Raw genomic sequence first — 23,521 nt, 5'->3', positions numbered from 1 at the left:
CTATGCCTTGCTGGAAAGGAAAGTGATATCATGTATTTACACATATGTACTTTATGTTGGCAAATATATTCTATATGTGTGCACACCACATATCTGTTGAGATGTTCGCAGCTCCAGTTTTTTGCTGGTAAATTGAAGTACGAAGTCTCTTGGATTTGTCTGCCCAGGCTCACTCTGAACTGAGATCCTCAAATTTTAGCCTCAGAGCAGCTGGATTTATAGGCACGAGCACATATATCTATGCACATATATGCCCCAGAAGTTTAATTAAAATTCTGTTAAGTTTATGTATGCCACAGAAAGTTCTATCCATGTTTGTTAAAGTACCTAACCGTAGATTTCTATTTTAAAAGACGTTTCCTGAAAGAACTCCACATTTACCGGAGCTTAGAGTGTGATGGATCTGTGAGTGCCTGGTGGGCCCTTCATGTTAGCATGAATTCTTCTTCCTCTCTCTCTCTCCCTAGTGCTGAAGGATGCTCAAGCAATATGCATTCTCTTCTAAGAAGCACACCAGAAAGCAGTTGATTTAGCAGGACACACATACGCACGCACTTTTATGCTTGGGGATTTGGACTGAGAACAAGGAAACAAGACAATAGAAGGCTATTTGTTCCTTTATTGCCTTGTGGGATCAACTGAGTGTTGCTGATTGGAACTTAGAAGTAAACCTGGATTATAATACCCTCATGAGATATTTGGCAATGCCCATTGGTTCTTCCTCTTCCATGTCGCTGCCTCTAGGCCTTACTCTGATCAGTGAACTGCTTTGATTTTCAGTGTTCTCATCTGAACAAATACTTTAAACGAGTTGATCTTTCGGCTGATATTATTCTACCTTTCCTGGCACCCCCAACTCATTCACTTTGATCATTTTTCTAGCACTTCAATGATTCTAATCAGGAAGCAATTTCCTATGGATTAAATGTGATTCCCCTAGAATATTTAATACTTTGTAAATTAGTTTACACTCGAAATGAAAGAGATTTCATGGTGAAAATAGCCATCCATGTGGAGCCATGAATTGTAGCTCTCCCCACCTGTGTTCTCTGAAGCACATTACATATTATTATTTATGATTCTCGGCAGAATAGGTGAGCATTGGTGGATGTGTCACTGGTCGCCAGCACTGAGTTCTCTCATTTTGTACTCAGGCAGATACTTCTACAGTACGCTCCTTTACTCTCAAGGGCCTCTCAGGAGTTCCCAGGGACATCAGCAAAGCCACTCTAAAAGTAGACCATTAACCAAGGTCCATCTGGGGGGCGATGAGTTTTGAGCCCCTGCTACCCCTACCTCTGTGACTCAGCTCTGCTGCCAGATACCTAAGCCTTCCTGTAGGGATGCCCTCTGCCCCACAAGCAACCTCTGTCCCTTATCAAGAACAGAAACAAAGAGGCTTAGTGTCTGTAGATTACTACAGAATTACCTATTTTAATACATTCATACACTTACCACTCAATTGTAGAAACAACACGGACTAGAAATGGATGTAAGTGTGCATGGTTTTGATGTGTCATTGCCCATGGATATATTATTCTTTGTTCTTTGTTATCTGTACCTTAGGGCTGTGATTAACTTGAAAGTAGGTGTGCACATGATATTTGATGTTCTGATATGTGGGAACCCATCACTCTCTTCTCCAGGGGGCCCTTGCATGTCATTGAGAGCCTTGTGAATAGAACAGGGCCCTTTGTCCACTGTGGAATGGCTGAAGGAACAATGTGGGCTTGATTTGCTTTGTCTGGTAAACATGCAGAGTTTACTAATGCATGCTTTGTGGTGTTCTCTAACTCAATATGAAATCATACATTAGCAATCACAGATATTAGTGGGTGGTCAGTGTGTGGGTTGAGATATCAATGTCAGAGTTTACAGATGCCAATCTGAAAATGTTTGGTCCGTGCACTAGAGACCTGTTGGTCTAGAAGTTGGCAGTGATAAATGTGAATATATCTTTCTGTCCTTTGGAAAACACCTCTACTTTCTAGCCTCTGTCCTCACTGTGTGCCTTGAAAGAGAAAAATTGGGTGAATGAATGGCAAAAAGCCCAAATGGCCTTTGCAAGCATGAATAATGACAGTCATGAGCTGGGCTACGTGTGCCAGGCACAGAGCACTGGTCCTCACCCTGAACCGGTCATGCACCAGTTCGGAGAAGGAGCAGAAGCAGGAGCAAAAGCCTGGGAGACTCTGTCTCCCATGTGGCGCTCTGACAGTCGTTTTCCCACTAACTGCATGGGGCTTTCCTTAGATGGGTTGGGGTAGTTAGCAGTGTCAGCTCTAGACTCAGTTCTGATTTGGGAGGCCTGGTGGGGATGAGGATTACTTCTAGAAGCTCTCAGTTGTGTCTACGCATATGACAATCCGGTCTCTCCCAACTCATTATGGGCACCGCAGCTACGTCCACTGGCTGTCAGCTGCCCTCCAGGTCTTGATCTCAGGGTCCTTGTTTAGAATGAGAAACCCATCCTACCAGTGAAGTGCCCCCTGCAAAAAACTCACCAAGATAGATGGAGGGCCTAGCAGTACAACAAAATGTACTTTAATTGATTTAAATAATAAGACAAAACGGTTGCCCCACTGGAGAATTGCAAAGGAAAGAAATTTTGGGAAGGAGCATCCCAGGAGATCTAAATACCACCAGGACTGAACTGTCATTGCTGTCACTCCATGTGCAGGGAGGCTCTTGATTTACTTTACTTTGCATTTTTCCCAACTCAGAGTTCTTACAGCAAATGCTCTGAGAGCTGTGCTATTCAGTTGGGCCACCTCAGGTTACATGTGGCTCCAGGGACTTGAAGTGATCATTCTGGGCAGAGAATTGCTGTCAGCCTGAGTTAAACACTAGGTTTCCAGGATTTAGTACCATTACAAATATTAAACAATAATAACATTTATATCAGTTGTGTGATAGAATGATACTGTTTAAGGTATGTTGTGCTAAATAACAGTATAATTATAATTAATTTCACCTGGTGTTTCTCAAGACACTGCTAGCAAATGACATGTGTGATTTGCTTCAGCCTTTCAGTGGGCAACACAACTTTGGACTGGGTTAGGTTGCTTTTCCATTTTTCACAAGGCCGCAACCACACCCAGAGATCACTAAAATCACTAAAATACAATATAAAACTTATAATAATTTCTATATGGGCCCAGAGACTTTGGGGCAGAAACTAATGTTTAGAAACAGTAAGGGTTTTTCCTTTGAGAGGTAACCACTTAAGTGTAAATGATTCATTTAAGACTATTATTTAATTAATTTATGTGTTTATCATCTATTTCTCTCCTCTCTTCCACTCTCACTCTCTCATTTGAACTGAGGATCTTGAACCCTCTGGGCTTGCTTGCTAGACTGCTGCTCTACCACTTGAGCCACTCTTGCAATGCCATTTAAGACTTCATAAAAACAAAGCATTTAGTCTCTTTGTTTCAAATAATGAAAAATAACTTAGTGCTCTTTTTTTTTTCTTCCAGAAACATTAAGAAAATCATCGCTTGGCAACAACGAGACAGATAAAGAAAAGAAGACGTTTTTGGGATTTTTCAATGTCAATAAAAGAAGCAGTAGTAAGGTAATGGACAATATGCTCATGTGATTTTATGTGATATGAAGTGGTTACTTGAGATAGCTACAAAGAATCTATCTTATAAGTCTTCTAAATCAGTATGTTTAGGGAATGTAACTTCCTAAGGACTGTAGATTACACAGAAGTGACTGACCTTTGACCCTACACTTGATCTGTGGATCAGGGATTAAGGTTTCAGGTGTGTCAGATAGCTGTAGAAGTCAAAGCCATGTATGCTGAAGGTTAGGTATGTGGGTCCTGCCTCTGCCAGGTACACATACTTCAATCTTGCATGTGGTGAACCTTAGCACACAGCATTTAGTGAATGAGTGAATGTATATGTGGGTTAAGTTTAAATACCATAGTCGACACAATTTTTCTACTTCACCTTTGAAGTCTAAAGAGGCTAGAATTTAAACTAGATCAGAGGTAACCTTGAAGAATTAGTCCATTTGCTATTGTTTTTAGATGTACTTGGATCCTTGTGATATGAACTGGTAGTATACAGTGTTATTTTTATTGATCTTGCTATTTATTCATGTGTTAGATATAATGTTATAGACTAATTTAAACTCATAGTACAGTAAAATGATGAATACTTACAAAATGATCAGTTTCATAATCTCAAAATCTTGAATGGCTTCCTCCGAGAACATGCTCACTATCAAATAATTTATTTTGTTAATAACACCTAGTACTTTTCCTTACTAACGAAATGAGACTAAAGATGCCAGGTATATTGCAATGAATGATAGGCTTTAATCCCACAGGCTTAGAAGGGATGTGTTGTCCACCTGTGTGTTTTTAAACTCGGAGAGGATTGATGTGTGCATCTATCCAAGCATTTCAGCAGCACTGCAAAGATTGGTGCCTCTCCTGGAGGTTGGACAGACAACACAGTTCCTGACCTTTAAGGACCCAAAGGGTTGGAATTGTGATGCATTCCAGGCTTACTGATGGACAGGTTAGAGCTTGGAGAAATCAAATACTGTGCTCAGTGTCCTAGGATTAGACCCAGGTCTCTCAAAATGGGAAGCTAGCCAGTGCTTTCTACTAGATGGGGAAGGTTTAGCACATACAGATGCGTGACTGTCGTAGACCTCCTCTGGTCAGAGTTTCTTACATTCCTCAGCTTGTTCTTCACTCCTCTTGGTGCTTGCATAGGGATTCTTCTATAACTTTTTCTTCTTTTTTTTTTTTTTTCCAGTCCTGGGGCTTAAACTCAGGGCCTGGGCACTGTCCTTGGGCTTTCTCAAGGCGAGAGTTTTACCCCTTGAGCCACAGCACCACTTCCGCTTTTTCTGTGTATGTGGTACTGAGGAATCGAACCCAGGGCTTCATGTATGCTAGGCAAGCACTCTACCACTAGGCCATTCTCTCAGCCCTTTTCTGTAACTTTCTTCATGCCTGTGCCATGTTGGTTTTTTTTCCTCTATCTTGGACATATTTCTTACATGCTAACAGTATTTCTTCTTATTTCATTTGATTTCGATATGTTGTAGACACTTCCTTAGTTGAATCTTGACTGTGTTAGATTACTTGTGCCATGCATGTTGTCTTCTTAACTACTTCTCTTCATTTTTAAAAAATTATTTGAGATACTATGACAAATACAACCTCATTCACTGTGTCCAGAAACTTGATGAGAAAGATATCCTTATCTTATACAGGCAAAGAAACCAAAGTCATGAAAATCCTGCCTTGATGATTTAAAGCTAATTATACCATTAATAAACTAGAATGTAAACCTAGGCCTGTCTTTCTAATGCCTTCATTGCAAATCCCTTATTTATAGTGTGGAGTGATTACCACATGTGGATTTCCGTGTCTTCATCAATTAAAGGTGTTTGGAGTAAATAGCTATAAAATCATTCCTAAAAACCCTATGATGGGCTGGGAGTTTGGCCTAGTGGTAGAGTGCTTGTCTAGCATGCACGAAGACCCAGGTTCGATTCCTCGGTATCACATATGTAGCAAAAAGCCAGAAGTGATGCTGTGGCTCCAGTGGTAGAGCCCTGCCTTGAGCCCAAGCCCAGGATTGGCAAAAAAACAAAAAACAAAATAAAAAAAAAACCTATGATGCTTTAGTAGAAAACACACTCTAGAGGTTGGGGATTTAGCTCAGTGGAAGAGCCCTTTCTGGGGGAAAAAAGAGAGAGAGAGAGAGAGGGAGGGAGGGAGAGAGGGAGAAAGAGAGAGAGAGAGAGAGAGAGAGAGAGAGAGAGAGAGAGAGAGAGAGAGAGAGAGAGAGAGAGAGAGAGAGAGAATACACTCTAAAGAATTAGGGTTTTGTTTGTTTGTTTGTTGGTTTGTTTGTTTGTTTTGCCAGGACTGGGGCTTGAATTCAGGGGCTAGGTACTGTCCTTGAGCTTTCTGAAACACTTGAGCCACAGAACCACTCCTAGCTATTACTGTGTATGAGGTACCAAGGAATCAATCCCAGCACTTCGTGCATGCTAGCAACCACTAGTCCATACTCCTGGTCCAAGAATGGAGATTTATCAAAGCATCTATATGAAAGTGACTCTTCTGTATATTGCATGTAAGGATGAAATACACATACGTATACATGCATGATGGTGCATGTGAATGTGTACATATTTATAAAGTCTTAATACAGAATATACTTATGGGAACATAGTTTTTGTTGAAGTAAATGAGGGCAAGTATCTTTCTTAATTTTAAGTTCCTTATGTTTTAGTGTTAGTAAAGTATGGTAGTTTTGTACTATTATGACATTATTATGTATTTTCTTAAACCAATTCTCAAAAGAACTAAAAATCATCCATGACTATGTTTGAAACTTGGAGTCTTTGGTCATGGCCCAAAGACTATCATGGCCCAAGATTATCATTAAGAAGCCAAGTTAGGGCCTGGAAATTAAAATTTCCAATTTTCTCTACACTGCTAAGTGTATAATCTCATTAGTCCTCTTACTACTATCTATTTGAGAAACTATTTGACTCTACCCAGTCAGTTAAATATGTAGCTATTAAAACTTTAAAATCCCCCAAATTTAGATGATGAATTAGTCTACTTCACTAACTCTACCTCATCAGTTGAGGCCCTTTATGTCTTATCGTGTGTTTGTGTATATGTGCTGGTATCAGGGTTGCCTTCAGGACCTGGGTGCTGTCCCTTAGCTTTTTCACTTAAAGCTGGTATTCGCTCACTTGGGTCACAACTCTACTTCTATCTTCTTGGTGGTTAACTGGAGATGGGAGTCGTGCAAACTTTCCTGCCCAGGCTGGCTTTGAACTTCAATCCTTATCTCAGCCTCCTGAGTAGCTAGGATTACAGGAAGGAGTTACCACTGCCAGGCCATGCTTATTTTTGAGATGGAAGTGGGTCACACCGTGTCTGTCCAGGTGCCTACCTAGACCACAGCCCGTCTATTTTAGGCTTCCATTAATGTCTGGAATGACAGGTGTGCAACTGCATGGCATCCAGATTAGTTCTGTGTAGATGGGGTTTCAAGGACTTTTGTGCCCAGGCTATCCTCAAACTGAACTTTAATCCTCTTCATTCTCAGCCTTACAAGTAGATAGAATTACAAGCATGAGCTGCCAGCACCCAGTAAGCTCTTTACTACTTTAATATTATGGTGTGTGTGTGTGTGTGTGTGTGTGTGTGTGTGTGTGTGTGTGTGTGTGTGTGTGTGTGTGTATGTCTGTGTATACACAAGTCTTAGGGCTTGATTCACGGCCTGGAGCACTGTTTCAGTATTGTCACTCTGGATTGGTGCTCTACCAGTTGTGTCACAGCCCCACTCCTTTGGTGGTTAATTGGGAAAAAAGAGTCTCACAAAGTTTCCTGCCCAGACTAGAGTCAAGTGGTGATCCCCAGATCTTCAGTAGCTAGGATTACAGAGATGAACCATCAGCACTTGGCAAATCTTTTATTATGTTTTCTAAGCTAAAAAGATACTTTGGGGAAAAAGAGATAAAATTCATTCCTGAGTTATGGATTTAGGCATTATGGTTTTCAAATGAGGGAGCATTCTGGTGTACTGCTGATTTCAAACAGCTTTCTAGTTTATAAGCTGGGGGGGAAAAGGGACCCCCCCCAACAAATTCTTTTGCAAATTACGCTGCCTCAAAATGTGGCCATAATGCATTTCTTCCCCTTCATGATCGCCGAGGACAGGCTGTTATCCTCAGCTGTTCTTGTTTCCATGGTTTTTGCGTGGAGTTAATGGATGGATGCGTGTCTTTGTTGCAGGCTGAGCAGCTGGGGCTGTCAGGGGCAGAGAGCGATGAGGATGCCTCCAAATCAGTGGCAGAAAGGGGCGTGAACGTGAGTACTAAGAGACTGTATGTGCCTCCCCTAGCCAGGTGGAACTGACTTCTTTGCAGGGCCTTCAAATGATGAAATCATTGATGAACTTCATTTCCTTTGTTTAAGAAATGTTTGTAGTCCAGGTGGACTCACAAAACTACACATGGCTGCTTCTTCAGTTGCCCATACTGTTTTTGGAAAATGTCCATTAATTCAGCTCCTTCTCTGTCTCTCTGGCTAGGGTCAGGAGAGCTGTCTCTAGATTTACCATCTTCCAAACTGTTTCCCCATCTTCCTAGGGGCAGCTGCCCTCCTTTCTAGCCCTAGAGGTACCAGTTACTCACAGGCTGACTTTTCTTTGCTCACAGAATCTTTGAAATAAGATTTTTTAAAAAAGATTGTCCATGTCCTGACATTTCAAAATTGGCATGCAGAATCCAGGCATCAGTGGCTCACACTGTTTTCCTAGCTACTTAGTAGGAGATTGAGATCTGAGGGTTGCAGTCAGTCTAGGCAAAGAAGTCTGTGACACGCTTTTCTCCAGTTAACCAGCAAAAAGCCTGAAGTGGAGCTGTGGCTTAAGTGATAGAGTGCCAGCCTTTCAGAGTCAGCACCCTGAGTTCAAGCCCAAGCATGGGAATGCACACTCACACACATATACACACATACAAAAAGCTAGCATGTGAAAAGGTTCTTCATAGCTTTAAAGACTTTAAATAACATAAGTAACTTATGATATCTTATAATGAAGGCTGACAACTTTCCTTTTATAAATTTAATCTTACTGTCAAGGTGATGTACAGAGGGGTTACAGTTACATATGTAAGGTAGTGAGTACATTTCTTGTTGAACATTGTTACCCTCTCCCATTTTTTCCTTACCACAACTTAGCTTTTAAGAATTGCTTGAAATTCTTTTATATCAGGAAGAAATTTTGTGTTATTACCCTTTTAATTTCATATTTTCACACCAGTCCCATGTCAAATTTAGTACAATTTTCTATATGGTTTATTTTATTAAAAATCTTTTATCAATGTAAAATCAAATCTGATATAAACATTTATTTAAATTACATATTTTTATTTCATGTGATTATAACAAGAAAAATTACTTTTCTGGACTGAGTTCTTAAAATAATTGCAAAATAAATCCCCAAAGCACAAGTATATTCCAGGTTTTATATAATCATTAAAGATGAAAAGTAAATTTTTCCTAAAAAATATTTCTTAATACAGTGAAAGATGATTTGCCTTTTATTTACTGTAGGTATCCATTGAAAATTAAAATTTATTGATACAATTAGAAATGATTCAACATTAATTTTTTGCTCCTTTTCACTTTTATTAATGTAAACCACAGGAAATATATATATATGTATATATATATATAGTTAGTTAGTTAGTTAGTATCAAGCATAGAAAATGTCGGGTAGAATACAACCTTTCTGTTCTTTAAGTCTTTTCAGATAACACCAAAAAGCACAGTGGTCTGTGATTTAAAAATTGTTATTAATTTGTGTATAGCAGTTAGGGTCTCACTCCGTTGCTCAGAACTGCTTTGAACGTATAGTCCTGTCTTAGCTTCCCTGTGATTCCGGTATACACCACCATACCTGGCCTCCAAACATTATTATTATTATTATTGTTATTATTTTTGTCATTTGTGGGGCTTGAACTCTTGGCCTGCGCATTTTCCCTGAGCTGTTCATTCTGGGCCTGAGCATTGTCCCTGAGCTCTTTACTCTGGACCTGGGCGTTGTCCCTGAGCTCTTCAGCTCTTCAGCTCAAGGCTACTATTCTACCCTTGAGCCACTTCCGGTTTTCTAGTGGTTAATTGGAAATAAGAGCCTCAAAGACTTTTAGTGCCAAGGCTAGATTTGAACCATGATCCTCAGATCTCAGCCTCCTGAGTAGCTAGGATTACAGGCGTGATTTACCACACCAGGCTTCCAAACTTATTTTGAATTGAGAAAGAATTGTTCCTAGTTTATTTAAATTTCCAGTTCATCAATAGCCAAGGTTTGGAAGCCACTTGATTTGTAATCATACTGAAATTACTGATTCTAGGAAGAATAAGGAAAACATTGACATCTCAGTATTCATCAGTGATCATTAAACTCACTGAATTTCTGCACACCATCAGTTAGGTTTGAAGAAGTTCTAGTATTGTGTTTACTAACTTTTCCAAGTAAAATTTTAATGAAGTTTTATATTATTCCAAACTTCAAATTTATATTTGTACCTAGGTACTAGCAGCTCATGCATGTAGTATAGCTGCTCAAAAACTGATATTTGGAAGTGGCACTATGGCTTAAGTAGCAGAGCGCTAGCCTTGAGCTAAAGGGTTCAGGGACAGTGCTTTGGCCCAGAGTTCAAGCCCCATGACCAACAGAAACACACACACACACACACACACACACACACACACACACACACACACACACACACACACACACACACACACACACACATGTATGCACGCACACCCCAAACTGATATTTGAGGATTCTGGTTCAAAGCTAGCCAGCTAGGCAGAAAAATCTAAGATACTTATTTTCAGTTAACTATCAAAAAGCCAAAATTGTAAGTGTGGCTCAAGTAATAGTGTACCAGCATTAAGAGAGAGAGAGAGAGAGAGAGAGAGAGAGAGAGAGAGAGAGAGAGAGAGAGAGAGAGAGAGAGAGAGAGGAAGAAGAAGGAGGGAGGGAGGGAGGGAGGAAGGGAGTGCAAATCCTGGAGTTCAAGCCCCAGTATTGAAACAAAATTAAAAAATACTTTGTTGTTAAGAACTTAAATTTCATATTTATCAAAATGTTGGTTTATTTCTATCAGGTCTTGGACTCATGACACTTAGCTTATTTAGTATTTGGGAAATGTTTCTTATATATACTAATTGGCCAAATGAATCCTTATTACTAGACCAAAAAAAGTCAAGTTTGCTTTAGTTGCAAAACCTCCACTTACATTTTAAATGTATGTAATTAAGTTAACATGCATGAGTGACAATTCTCTCACTCCAGAGTTTAACAGTAGCTGTGTTGAGATGTTATGATTTCCTGACACATCACTGGAAAAACACAAATTGAATGCTCTGGACTTAATGCCAATTTATCCTTTTAATAGCCTCATTTTAATTCACTGTGAAAAGTCAGATCTCAAGTTTTATTGTAACCAAACCTTGTGGTGAATAAGAATGTTTCCAATTTTAAGGAAGAATTAATATGTGGCCTGGGAACTGAGGCAGCCTTGTGGCCATGTGTTCTGCAGCAGTACAGCTATGCTTCCCAGCCTTCTTTGTGAGTCAAACCAACCCCAATAAAATGGTGCAGCTATTGTACGGAAATCTTTCCTTCAGGTGTAATCCTCAGTCTTTACCTGAACTTATCATTATAATTCTCTTTTCATTCCTACAGACTTACATCTTCAGAGGATGATATTGAAGCTTGTTAGTCTCATTTTTCATGAGTTTGAATTTTATCCACAAGCTTTTAGAAAATGCCTTCTGAGTAGTTCATGCACTCTACAAGCTATTTGCGTTTCAGTAGGGAATTTTATTACATACAAGAGCTTGGCTGTTATAATGTAACCAGGTGTTATAACTGTTGCTATAGAAATGAATGGCAACTTAAATTTCAAATGAGAAGTGGGGTGTGTGTATGTGTGTATTTTCTCATGGGGAAAAACATACTCATAACATGAATAGTGGGTGGATGGATGGATGGATGAACTGAAAAGTAGATCAGCTCTCAGGAAGAACTTTACAGAAAATATCCAAAGGATTTATGAGAAAAATTACTAAGTTCTACTAATATAATAGAATTGTACAATATTTAGCCCAATAATACATACATTTAGTCCTTGACATCTTCCTTTTAGAAAGCTATCACATCTCATATGATTCCTGCACAAGGCTGTTGACTGCGTCATTATAGCACAAGAGAAGAAAGCCGTCCACATGTCCAGGGAGGGCTAGTAGGTGAGACTGGCATAGCTGCATGAGCGAGTACCATGGGGAAAGCCAAGGCGTGCAGATACGGAATGTTCTCTAGAAAATATATTTGCCATAAAAAGAATGAATGGTGATTCCTATTGTAAACCAAAGTCTATAAGTGTAGTCTGGCGTCAATGACTCATGCCTATAATCCTACCTACTCAGGAGGCTGAGAACTGAGGATCAGGGTTCAAAGCCAGCCCAGGCACAAAAATCCATGAGACTGTTATCTCCAGTTAACCACCAGAAAACCAGAAGTGGTGCTGTGGCTCAAGTGGTGGAGTCCTATCCTTGAGCTGAAGAGCTTAGGGCACCCAGAGATCAAGCCCCATGACCAATTTTTTAAAAAGTCTGTAAATGAAGCTGCAATATAAGAGATTAATCATGGTCTCCCAGCAAATTAGAATTCACTGCTTCCCAGTCTCAAGACAAAACAGCACCTAAAAAAAAATAAGGATAGCAGCTGTGGTTGATGCCCTGGGCTGTCACACCAGCCCTGCCTGGGGTAGGTACTGGACTTAGTTATATAACCTCATTTGATTTTCCTTTTATGGATGTAGAAAAACACCAACTTCCAGAGTTTGAGTGAATTGATGATTGTAACAGCCCCCTGCTATGTTTTTATAAATTTCCACTGGCTTCTGGTTGCCAGAATCCTCAATCAAACCAGACAACAGGATCTAAAAGAATCTGCAGGCCTGGATCCTGCAGCTTTGTAGCTTTGAATGTCCGCTATTTTGAGGAGTTGTGATCAGCCCTTTTTTTTTTTCCAGTCACACTAGGTAGGTAGACAGTAATCTCTCGTGTCAGTCGGTAAAGTCCATGTGCTTATGACTCTGTTCCTGCTGCTTAAGACAGCGAGGTACTGCTGTCTAAATGGTGACTGTTCCCCCCCCCCACACACACACACATACACTTGGGATGCTCTGTGCCCCTATGCAAACTGAGCAGCTGCTTCAGCTCCAGTAAGTGAAATCTCCTCAAAGAGCCAAAGGTAGCACTGTCACATCAGCCTGAGGACTGCTGAGTGTTGTATAAGCCACAGAGTAAAAACTGAGCCTGGGATTCTAGCTCAGCAGGGGAAAAATTGAATCCTTAAAACAGGGACTCTGCAGGATTGCTGTAAGGGCACCAGATACTCACCAGAAATGGACTGGAGCTTTAGCAAAAAAGCTGAAGATTATTGTTGAGTTATTTTTTTCACCAGACACTTTAATTGGATTATTATGTCTGTAATCCAGGCATTGTAAGAATGAATTTATATTTGAAAAGCTAGTTGGAAAAGAATTTCTTGGCAACTTTAATTTATGCTGAGGTATGCCTTTTTAAAATTGTGTTTATTGTTATTATTTCTGCTAGTACTGAGACACTGAACTTGAGGCCTCCCATTCTTTTTCAGCTTTTTCCACACAACCTTAGCACTCTACCACTTGAACCATATCTCTGTTTACAGCTTTTATTGATGATTACTTAGAGATAAGAGTCACACAGATTTGCCTGCCTGGTCCAGATTTGAACCTTAGATCTCAGGCTGCAGAGTAGTATCTAGGATTACAGGCATCACCTACCAGCCCTGGCCATATCTTCATTTTCTAACAAAAGATGCTTGAATGAAGTAAATTTACTCTTCAAATAACTTCAGGTAGTTTTCCTGGATTTTTATAATTTTCCAAGGAAACTATTCTGTATTCTGAGGAACATTGAGCAAGTTGTTAGTAATATTTTTTTATCCCACAAATGAATTGTTACAAGTATATAATCTCTCTCCAGAAAGAACAGATTCTATCAATGTAATCAGTCTGCAATTTATTAATATTAACTCACACGAAATACCATTGTCTTCTGATGAGTGATTAAGGAAATTACTGCCTCAATAATAAATGAAATTAAACAATACAAAATATAACCTGTATGGAGGCATTTTATCCCTTCACTCAATTTAGACAAGGAAGGATGTACTGTTTAATTCTGTTGTGGAGGAGAGGAGTCCCTCAGCGTGTCTAGAAGTGATTTCCCTATCAGAAGCTTCTAGTAAGATTTCTGTGATACACATTGAGATATCGCCCAGCCCTCCACTCTCCGCCCCCCCCCAACATACCCCTCCAGCAACCTGGGTTTCCAGTGGAGGTGCTTACACTGTGAGGGTTAAGTATTGGAGAGCAGAGATCAAGAAATCCATTAAAAAGTGACACTTTCCCAGGAAAGATCTTTTTGTAATGTACTGCAAAGAAAATGATGTCATCCATCATAGCAGCCTGGAGCCCCATGCATTCCAGCCTGTGTTTCTCCATAACTGGCACTGGGATCCAGCAGATAGCAATACTACTAGGAAGCCTGTGTAGCCAGTATAGCCACAAGGGGGCAGTGTTGCCATAGTCAGTATCCTCCTGGCCTGGAAAAGCTCAAATCCACTTGTTTTTGGAACATTTACAAATTGAAAACCAGAAAATATATCCCCAGGGCTAAGCCATGTGCTTGTAGGATAGAAATAATTGTTGTTAGAAATCAATTTTGCACAGCTATTTTAAAAGTACAAATTGAGTGTTTAGAAAAGGTTTTATATTCAAAATTGTAAAGTAAGTAGCATATGGGAAGTTTTAAAAGAAGAGAGAGAGAAATTACATGGAATACCTATAGTCAGACATGGTTTCTCCGTCATTTTGAGCCTTTCTCAACACATATCTATCAGGGGTGGGGATCCTTTTTTCTGCCAAGAGCCATTTTGGTATTTATATCTTTCACAAGACATAAAAAATTATTAACATAGGCATAGGGCCTGGGGAGCTGATAAGAAGCATCTAAAAACATACATGTCTTCTCATGTAACAAATGGTTTTGTGGGTCCTAAACAACCAGAGGGCTGGGCTGGGAGTTTGGCTTAGTGGTAGAGTGCATAGCATGCAGGAAGACCTAGGTTCCATTCCTCGGTATCACATACCAAGAAAAAGCTGAAAGTGGTGCTGTGGCTCAAGTGGTGGAGCTCTAGCATTGAGAATGCCCCCAAGCAGTGCTTGGGCCCTGAGTTCAAGCCCCAGGGCTGGCAAACAACAACAATAACAACCAGAAAGCTGACATTCCCTATCCCTGCATGCCAGTATTAACTCCCAGCATACAAAGTTGTGGGTTCTTTTTGGTTTGTTTTGTTTTTTTTTCTATTTAATATCATGCAATTTACAATTTGCTTCAGTCTCTTTGCCCAGTGAAAGGCTTCTTCTTCTTCCTCCTCCTCCTTCTCCTCTTCCTTGCCTTCCTCCCCTTCTTCCTCCTTTTCCTCCTCCTCTTTCTCTTCTCCTTCTACTCCTTGTCCTTATCCTTGTAATTCTCCTTTTCTTTCTCTTCTCCCTCCATCTCCTCCTTCTCCTCCTCTCCCCCTTCTCCTCTTTCTCATTCCATTTCTTCTCTCTTTCTTCCTTCTCCTCCTTCTCTTCCCCCTCTTTTTCTTCCTCTTCTTCTTTCTCCTCCTTCTTTTCTTTCTTTCTTCTTTTTCTTACCAGTAGTTGGCCTTGAACTTTTCTCATGACTGGAACTCTGCTACTTGAGCCACACCTCCAATTTGCCTTGTCTTTTTAATATGGTCAAACCTGTGAACTTTTTGTGAATAGTAGAAACAGCAAGATGAGGCATATCTGGGAAAATGCACCTGTTCCCTTTATGTCTATATAAATTCAAGCCTGTATTTGATAATAATAATAACAACAACAACAATAATAATCAGTGACCATCTTGGCCACCCAAGACTATTGTGTGATGGCTGAAAGGTTGCAAGAAAACATGATTCTGCTTATTCTTCCAGCTCAGAAGGTACCAATCAGCCACACCAGTTTGAGTCCTTAACTTGAGGATCAGGGAGTATTTCCATTCTCCATTTATCCCGACTTTATTCTATCATACTTACTAAAACCTCACTAAAACTTTTATTTGGTGATGCATCCTGAAATTTTATGAGTGGATGGGAAGCCTCTGTGATTTGGTGTGGACACTGCAAAACCAAGGGGACCCTGCCTCCACAATATGGTGACAGTTTTAATCCATGATGCTGCAGAGAAGCCAATCAAATTATCAGTCAGAATAACTAGGGAAAGGAAGTGCATAACCAAATTTGTATCATACAGTTTTATTAAATTTCAAAAATAAAAAGTAGAGCGAGGACAGTTGATGCTATACCTCTTAGCTCAGCCCACTTCATTCTCTCCTGGGGGTAATGGCACTGTAGAAGGTCTTCTATCTTAGTAAATATAGAGGAAAAGTATATATTCATACACAAAGCACAGTTATTTTTAACAATGGGTATGGTAGTTTTCTTCTTTAATCCATAGATAATGTATATGTAATTTCTTTGTGATGTAGAATACAATATTTCCCCCATATGTCAGGTTGTAGAATAGTTAGATCAAGGCAATTAATCACAGGTTTATTTTGTGGTGAGAACAATTTAAATCTACTGTGTTGACAATCTTCAATTGGACAAACCATTGTTGGTAACCATAATCACCATGGTGGGTAGTAAGAAAACCTGCTGAAATGATGTTTATTTTCACCATTCTGAATCTTGGTCATGGAATGAGAACACTTAGTGCTGAGGAAGAAAGGGAAGGAAGGAAAAAATGAAAGGAAATGATAGAAAAATGAAACAGAAGAAGGAAAGAGACAAGAGAAGAGCCTTGAAGAAGCTCATCAGTGTGAACACATCTCTCCCCACACCTTCCTTTCCTTTTCAGGACTGAGTACCATTCAGTGGGCATAGTGGGTGACATTGTGCGATAGGGCAAACTGATCCAGGCTTGGCTGAGCCCAGCCCCTGACATTGGGTGCTGTTAAGCACCAAGGCCCGAGGGTCTAGGCTCAGCAGAGGCAGAAAAGGAGCCATTCCCTGTGAGAAAGGATGAGGGAGGTCCAGGTAGAGGGGGCCAAGTCATTCTCTGCTAGCATGGCAGCTCTGAATGGGCCCTCTGAGTGGGGTCTAGCTTAGTGCGCATCTGTGCTTCCCACTAAAGTATGGGCAAGAACAGAGAAGGCCTACGTTCTTAATGACCCTCATGTTAAAACCCAACATCTGTGGAATTCATTTGTAGTGCACGTGTGCATGTGTGTGTGAAGGCCAATTTTTATTGATCTACATTGGACACAAAAGTTTGCATTGATCTACATTGTGCACAAAGCTAGGGTCAGCTGGTGACTTGTTCAATGTTTGAACTGGTATGAGAAGAGTCAGGGAGTTCTTTTCATCTCCTGTGGAGAATGACCCTTTCTGTGCATGGCTGAGAGTGTGCCATGTTGCCATAGATGACACAAGTATGCCTGTAATTAATGGTAATGAATTCTTTTGAACCCTGACTGCCCATAAAGCCAGATATTTCTGGGTGGGGCTTCTTACCAAGTGACTCCCAGGAAGCTGGTGTCACTATTTTGAGGAATGCATGGATGAACATTCAGGAAAAGACATTGCAGGAGTGCTGGCTCTGAGTTTTGTGCTGCAGTTATTTGGTAACATTGGGATAATGGCTACTGTGCTAGACATCTTGGGAGGTTAAAAAAAAGGAAGGAAATCAAGAAAAAATAAGGGGGTAAGGCAGGAATTAATTGCCTTTTTGGCTGAAAATAATAATGGCAATGTATGCTTATATATACATTTATATGTATTATACATTGCGTGTGTTGTATATATGTTTTATATTTGAGGGAGTTGTCAGACTGTTTTGGTTGAACTTAAAAATAAGTATTTAGGTATAATTTGTAACTTAGTATATTATCTTTGATATTTGTTATCAGATTGATTTCTGTCTTGCATGGTGTAGGTTATTTTTCTAGATTTATAGCTATCTGTGTGTGTTAGTGTATATGCATATGCATGTTATGTTATAAAAGCCAGTGGTTTATTTCTCTGGATATGTAATAGCTACAGAGAAAAAAAAAGGCTTTAATTTGCATTTGCATTCTTTGTCCTTCCTGGTGTGAATCTTGTTGTGTGGAGACTAGCAGGTGTGAATGCTGGTATTTTCATGAGTGGTGATCCATAGAACTCTTTAAGGTAGATGTCACAGACCAGTTCTACACAAGGTAAATAGTGTGGCCTAAATACAACAAGGCCGATGGTGTTCTTCTGTTTAGGTTCCATTAAAGCAAATGTGGGTTATTTAATATCTGCTATTCTTTAGGCACGCAGCTCTGGGTATTCTTTTTCTCTTTATAATTATGCTTGATTTTTTTATTTAGATTTTTTATTGTAATTAATAGAAGGGTTACATTATATTCACCAGATACAAGGTATATTACTTCACAAACATTGTATTCTTTAATTCATGCTGGGGAAGAGATTAACGTCAGTAGAAAGGAAGCCAGGGGTACAGATTAAATGTGTATTCTCTACATATCATATGGTTTTTTGTTGTTGTTTGTTTTTGCCCGTCTTGGGACTTGAACTCAGGGCCTGAGCACTGTCCCTGGATTTTTTTCAAGGCTGGAGCTCTATCATTTGAGCCACAGAACCACTTCCAGCTTTTTTTCTATGTATGTGGTACCAAGGAATCGAACCTGGGCCTTTGTGCATGCTAGGCAAGCACTCTACCACTAGGCCAGACTTCCTGCCCACATATCCTATGTTTTATGATACTGGCAAAGCATAGTTTCCAATCATGTCTTTACATCTATCTACATTGATCTGGCTGTACTAGAACTGGAACTTCTGTCATTCTTCTTTTGGGAATTATCTTCTGATGTCACTCAACAGTTTAGAGCTTCTTTTGCTGAAACATTGAAGGTATTTGGCAGCAAGTACGAGAAAAAGCTCTGAGCTCCCTGAGATCAAGAATAATTCATTATCATATTATTATTTTGTTATTGTTCCCCTGATTGTCTCAATCAGTGCAGGGCTCAGAAGCCAATGCAAAGTGTTCAGGAATATACGCTAAACACTCATAGGCATGTCACAATCAAAATACAGCCAGTGTAACTGATTTGGAGTCTGCTTTTTTTTTTTAAGTATTTCAGAGCTTATGGTAAAAATAGGAATAGCTCCTACTAGTTGTGGTGGCACACGTGGGAAGGTCAAGGTCCTAGGCTAGTCTGAGCAAAAGTAGAAGACCCTATATGAGAAACAAACTGGGTGGAGTATAGCTCAAATGGATGAGTACCTCCCTGGCAATCATGAAGCCATGAGTTCAATCCTCAGTACTACCAAAAGAGAAAAAGAAATAACTCTCAGCAGGGGGAAAAGGATTTATAAATGCTTTTGCAACTATTTCAGTTAATGAAAAGTCTAAATGTAATGTAAAGATTTTGAGTGTAGATTCCCACATTTGGAGAGAGCATTATATTGAAGTCCACTAGACGATATACCCTTTCTTCTCCACATACTCCACAGACTACTGTTTGAACATATGTGTCAGGATTAGGGTAAGCAGGCACGTGTGTCAGTTCTGTGTAGATCTTCCCTACTGGCCCCAGCCAACCCTGCTTCATAATGAGAACTTGGTATGAGGAGGAGGAGAGAGAAACTTCTACCCCTGTCAGAGTATTTACGGGCACAGATAGAGAAGTATGAAGTTTTGGTTTAATATTTTTGTCTAGTCATCATGCTATTGATTTGTTTTCTTTGATGTTTATGGCTCCCAGGTTTTCTGCTTCATTTAGAATACTGCCTTTTCTGCTGAAGCCTTGTAACAATATTGGTGTGTGCCTTTTCTCTGAGACTCTAGAGCAGTCGTGTCATGGCCCTCCATGCTGGCTTCCCTGGAGGTCTGCTCAGCGTGGGTTCACAGTCATGACTCTGTACCTGTTACTGTCATTCAACAAGATGATAAGATGACAAGACATGGAGCCTTTGCAAAATGCTACTTAGATCAGTAGTTTAAAATTGTACTCACATCCTTGCACGTTTCCTTTTCTGATAGGCTAATCTCAGTGTCACTCAAACACTTAACCCTGTGGCCAATGTATTAGTAAGTGTGGGTAAGATGCTGTAACGAATAAGTTCCTCAGATTTTGAGGCTGGGGACAAGGTTAGAGTCATCACTTTTTAGTAACCTAAGGTTCAAAGGTGACCATGGTCATCTGTCTCACTTCCAGGAGACAACCTTGAAGGGGTATGACCATGATACATCTTGTATAGGCCAATTAGGAAATTAATGCATGTCTCATCTGCTTTCATTTTATTGGTAAGGTCACCATGAAATACAGCTAAGCTAGAAGGGACCATCCTGTCACATACAGCTACAAGGAGCCATCATGTGAATGATCTTGCAATGAAAGAAAGAAGAGCTGGGCTCCAGTGGCTCATGCCTGTAATCCTAGCTTTGTGGGTGGCTGAGATCTGAGGATCATGGTTCAAAGCCAGCCTAGGCAGGAAAATCTGTGAAATACCTATCTCCAGTTAGCCACCAGAAAAACCAGGTGTGGTGCTGTAGCTCAAAAGTGGTAGAGCACTGACCTTGAGTTGGAAAAACTCAGGGATGACATCCAAGCCCTGAGTTCCAGCCTTGTGACTGACCAAAAAAAGAAGAGTTTGTCTCACAAAGAGCAGACCGGTTATTATTGTGACTTGAGCCAAATGACCCCATGGCCCCCTTCTCATGTCCTTCTCCTTTCCCCAATGACAAGAAAGGGGAAGATCTAAAGAAATAGGGTGTGTCAGTTGGCTAATAGCATTTTATTATATAGTTCACTGTGTAGGACAACATGAAGATCATCTATGAGCTTTTAGGTCATTCAGCATGTTGCTTCAAAAGCATCAGCAACAGAACATCTTTACTGTTTTTTAAACAACATGTGTTTGCAGACAGCACCATGGTAATGAATTATTATCATTATTCAGATGTTTGGCAAAGACAAGTTTTACATTTGCTTTCACCTTAAAGTGTTAGTGACGTCTTCTGATTTTTTTTACTTTATTCTAAAACTTATTTGCTATCCATTCTGCTACTATTAGGAGCAATAATAGCTGGTAGCAGGAAATACCGTGATGTACGAAGAAACAAGAGTACCAGCACTTCCAGACTAAGACTGACTTTGGTGTGATGTTAATGATGTGTCCAATACAATGGGCATCTCACCAGAGTAGATACCTTTTGGTAAGGCCTTTACCATTCTCAATGGTAGCCAGGACCCACAACAGTGATGGAAGTAGAATCTGGAATGAATTCTCTTTATCAGGAAGTGGGTGGTTTTTGTTGTTTTGCTTTTCTAATTTCTGTTAAAATATCTGTACAAAGGAGTTGCAGTTCAGTATATCAATGTGTGAGTATAAATGCATCTTGATCAGTGCAGATTGCATTCTAAGAGTGCCTGAAATTATTCTTAGGAACACAAAACAGTAAGAACTGAGAGCAGATTAGTGGAAAGTAGCTCTTACTAAAAAACAAGCACTGTGGTTTGGGGTCAGTTTGTTGGTGGTTCTGTCAGAGGAATCTTGAGGTCTGGCTACAGATGGAGGGTCTGAATCAGAGAAGGCCACAAAGGAATCTGAACATTCCCATCTATGGCAGGAGACACAGAAATGCCCCTAAAGCCATCTCCACTTCTGTGCTCAAATGGCCATGCAAATCCTGTGACTAGAGGAAGAGAAACTCTGCTTCCAAGCCTGTTAGTACTATAAATCAACCTGTGTACAAGACCACTCTTCATTTGGAATTATTTTTGGTCCTTGCCACAGAACCTTGTCAGTAGCAAAACATGGCTGGAGGAAGCCATAGGGTCTTGTGAGAAATCTTAGAGCAGTGAGGTTGAACCGAAGCAAAACAACCAGAAGTCTTGAAAATATTAATTAGCAACTCATTGCTAAGTTTTCACTTTTCTGGCAAATGTGATAATAGGAGATTCTGGGCAGAGAGAGATGGTTTCTATAGAAAAGCAGTCTGCTCAACCATTAAGAGCAGCTGGCAATAGCTATTGGTAAAGGCTAAGGGGGTGGGAAAGAGTGAATCATGCCACAAAGTTTACTTAGCACTAAATACCTTGAACATTGGAGAGGTGGGAATGAGGTTTGCTGTTTAACAGTCTGCTGATACAAGGACTGTTCTAGAGTGTTGCCGAGCATAATTGAGTTTTGTTTGTCTTATAGCAGTGGTTCCCTCATATTACATTCTGAAATCAGAAATCAATAGCTCTCTCACGAGTCCTTGTCACCTCTGCTTGGTCATCTTGTGTCAAGCCAGTCCTTCCTGGAGTCTTCTTGTAGCATACCGCATTCAATCTTAGCAGCTTCCTTATGGCATAATTGCAGTAAAAATGATTTCTTTGACCAGGTGTTAGTGGCTTATGCCTGCAATCCTAGCTACTTGTGGAGGCTAAAAAAAAAATCTAAGGATTGAGATTTGAAGGTAGCCCTGGCAAGAAAGTCTGTGAGACTCTTATCTTTGGTAAACCACAAAAAGCCAAGAGTAGAGGTGTGGCTGAAGTGGTACAGTGCCAGCCAGAAGTAAAAATGCTAAGGCATAGTGCTTAGTCCCTGAGTTCAAGCCTTAGTGTCTGTATGCATGCATACACACACATAACTGTTTTTTCCCTTTTGAGTATGTTTGATTTTGAAATCATATATGAACTAGATTTAACTATTAACATCAAGTCATTAAAGAAAGAACAGAGACACCCCCCCCCACACACACACAAGTGCTCACTGTTGGTGAGTGTTAATGTATAGTAGTCTCGGCATTGTCTGTAAGGACTCTCAGTGTGGGGTTCCATGCCCAGCCTGAGCCAGGCCCACAGTCCACTTCTGATCATAAAGAAATGATTCAGAGGCCTGTCCAAAGCAAGAAAGCTGGTATATTTCTCCTTGAATCTTTATTGATACAATTATTTTCCTATCTGTCTTAAAACTTAAGTCACTTTCTCTTGAATGAAAACTGGTAGAATGACAGGGGACACAAAGTTGTATAGATTAGCAGTCTATATGATGGACCAGAAAAATCAGTGCAGCAAGGCTGGATAGTTTTGTTTCTACTGCAGCTGAGATGAAACCAGCTGAAGATTGAAGATGGCTGTAAGTTCTTACTAGACTTGATGCATTTTTTCTTGTCCTTTATGGTGTAGGTTAATGGGACTTAAACTCAGGGCCTGAGCTCTGTCCATTAAATTTTATTTGCTCAAGGCTAATGTTTCAATATTTGAGCCACAGTTCCACTTTCATCTTTCTGGTGGTTAATTGTAGATAAGAGTATCACATACTTTCCTGCCCTGGTTGGCATTGAACCACGATCCTCTGATCTCAGCAGGTGTGAGTCACCAGCACCCCACTTAGGCTCACTGCATTTTTCTGAGGTGACTAATGTTTAAATCAAGATGAGTGATTAGTGCTAATTAGGGAAGGGAGCAGGGAGTCCAGTGGGTCTTCACTTTGAGGAAAAGAGTTTTTTTTTTTTTTTATCCTCCCATTCAAGAAGAACCAACTACCTGAAAGCAGTTTGCCCATGTGCTCAGAACTGAAAAGATGACAATTCGTCTTTATGACTCTTATCATTTTGTTCTGGGGGGGAAAAAAAAAACAGTTTTTCCTTGACCAGAAGTGCACACTTTACCCTTTGGATAATAGGGTTTATTTTGGGATGGAGTGTTTATTTTCTGTCTCTGTCAACCCTTTAGTCAGTTACTCATTATTTAGATAATGAAATCAACCAGAATCATCTTCTGAAAGTGTCTGCATAGTTGTGTTTCCCTTCTCTCAGTCTGCAGAGTGACAGAGGACCAATT

General features: G+C 40.1%; 1 protein-coding gene across 4 annotated transcripts in view; it reads left to right on the top strand.

Moving 5' to 3' along the window:
• Cobl (cordon-bleu WH2 repeat protein) overlaps nucleotides 1–23,521 on the top strand; it is a 210,663-nt gene that overhangs the window by 80,559 nt on the left and 106,583 nt on the right. For 2 of the 4 annotated variants that reach the window (XM_090332845.1, XM_090332847.1), the window contains exons 5-6: nucleotides 3,480–3,577; nucleotides 7,793–7,867. In XM_090332845.1, coding sequence (XP_090188971.1) covers nucleotides 3,480–3,577; nucleotides 7,793–7,867 — 173 coding nt within the window. The remainder of the gene's footprint in view (nucleotides 1–3,479; nucleotides 3,578–7,792; nucleotides 7,868–23,521) is intronic. The other 2 variants (XM_090332846.1, XM_090332848.1) reach the window with 1 other exon arrangement.

This window comes from Megascapheus bottae, chromosome 5 (assembly GCF_031878675.1).
Source record: "Megascapheus bottae isolate mThoBot1 chromosome 5, mThoBot2.hap1, whole genome shotgun sequence".
In the NCBI taxonomy this organism is placed as follows: Eukaryota; Metazoa; Chordata; class Mammalia; order Rodentia; family Geomyidae; genus Megascapheus; species Megascapheus bottae.
This window is presented reverse-complemented; position numbering and strand designations above follow the sequence as displayed.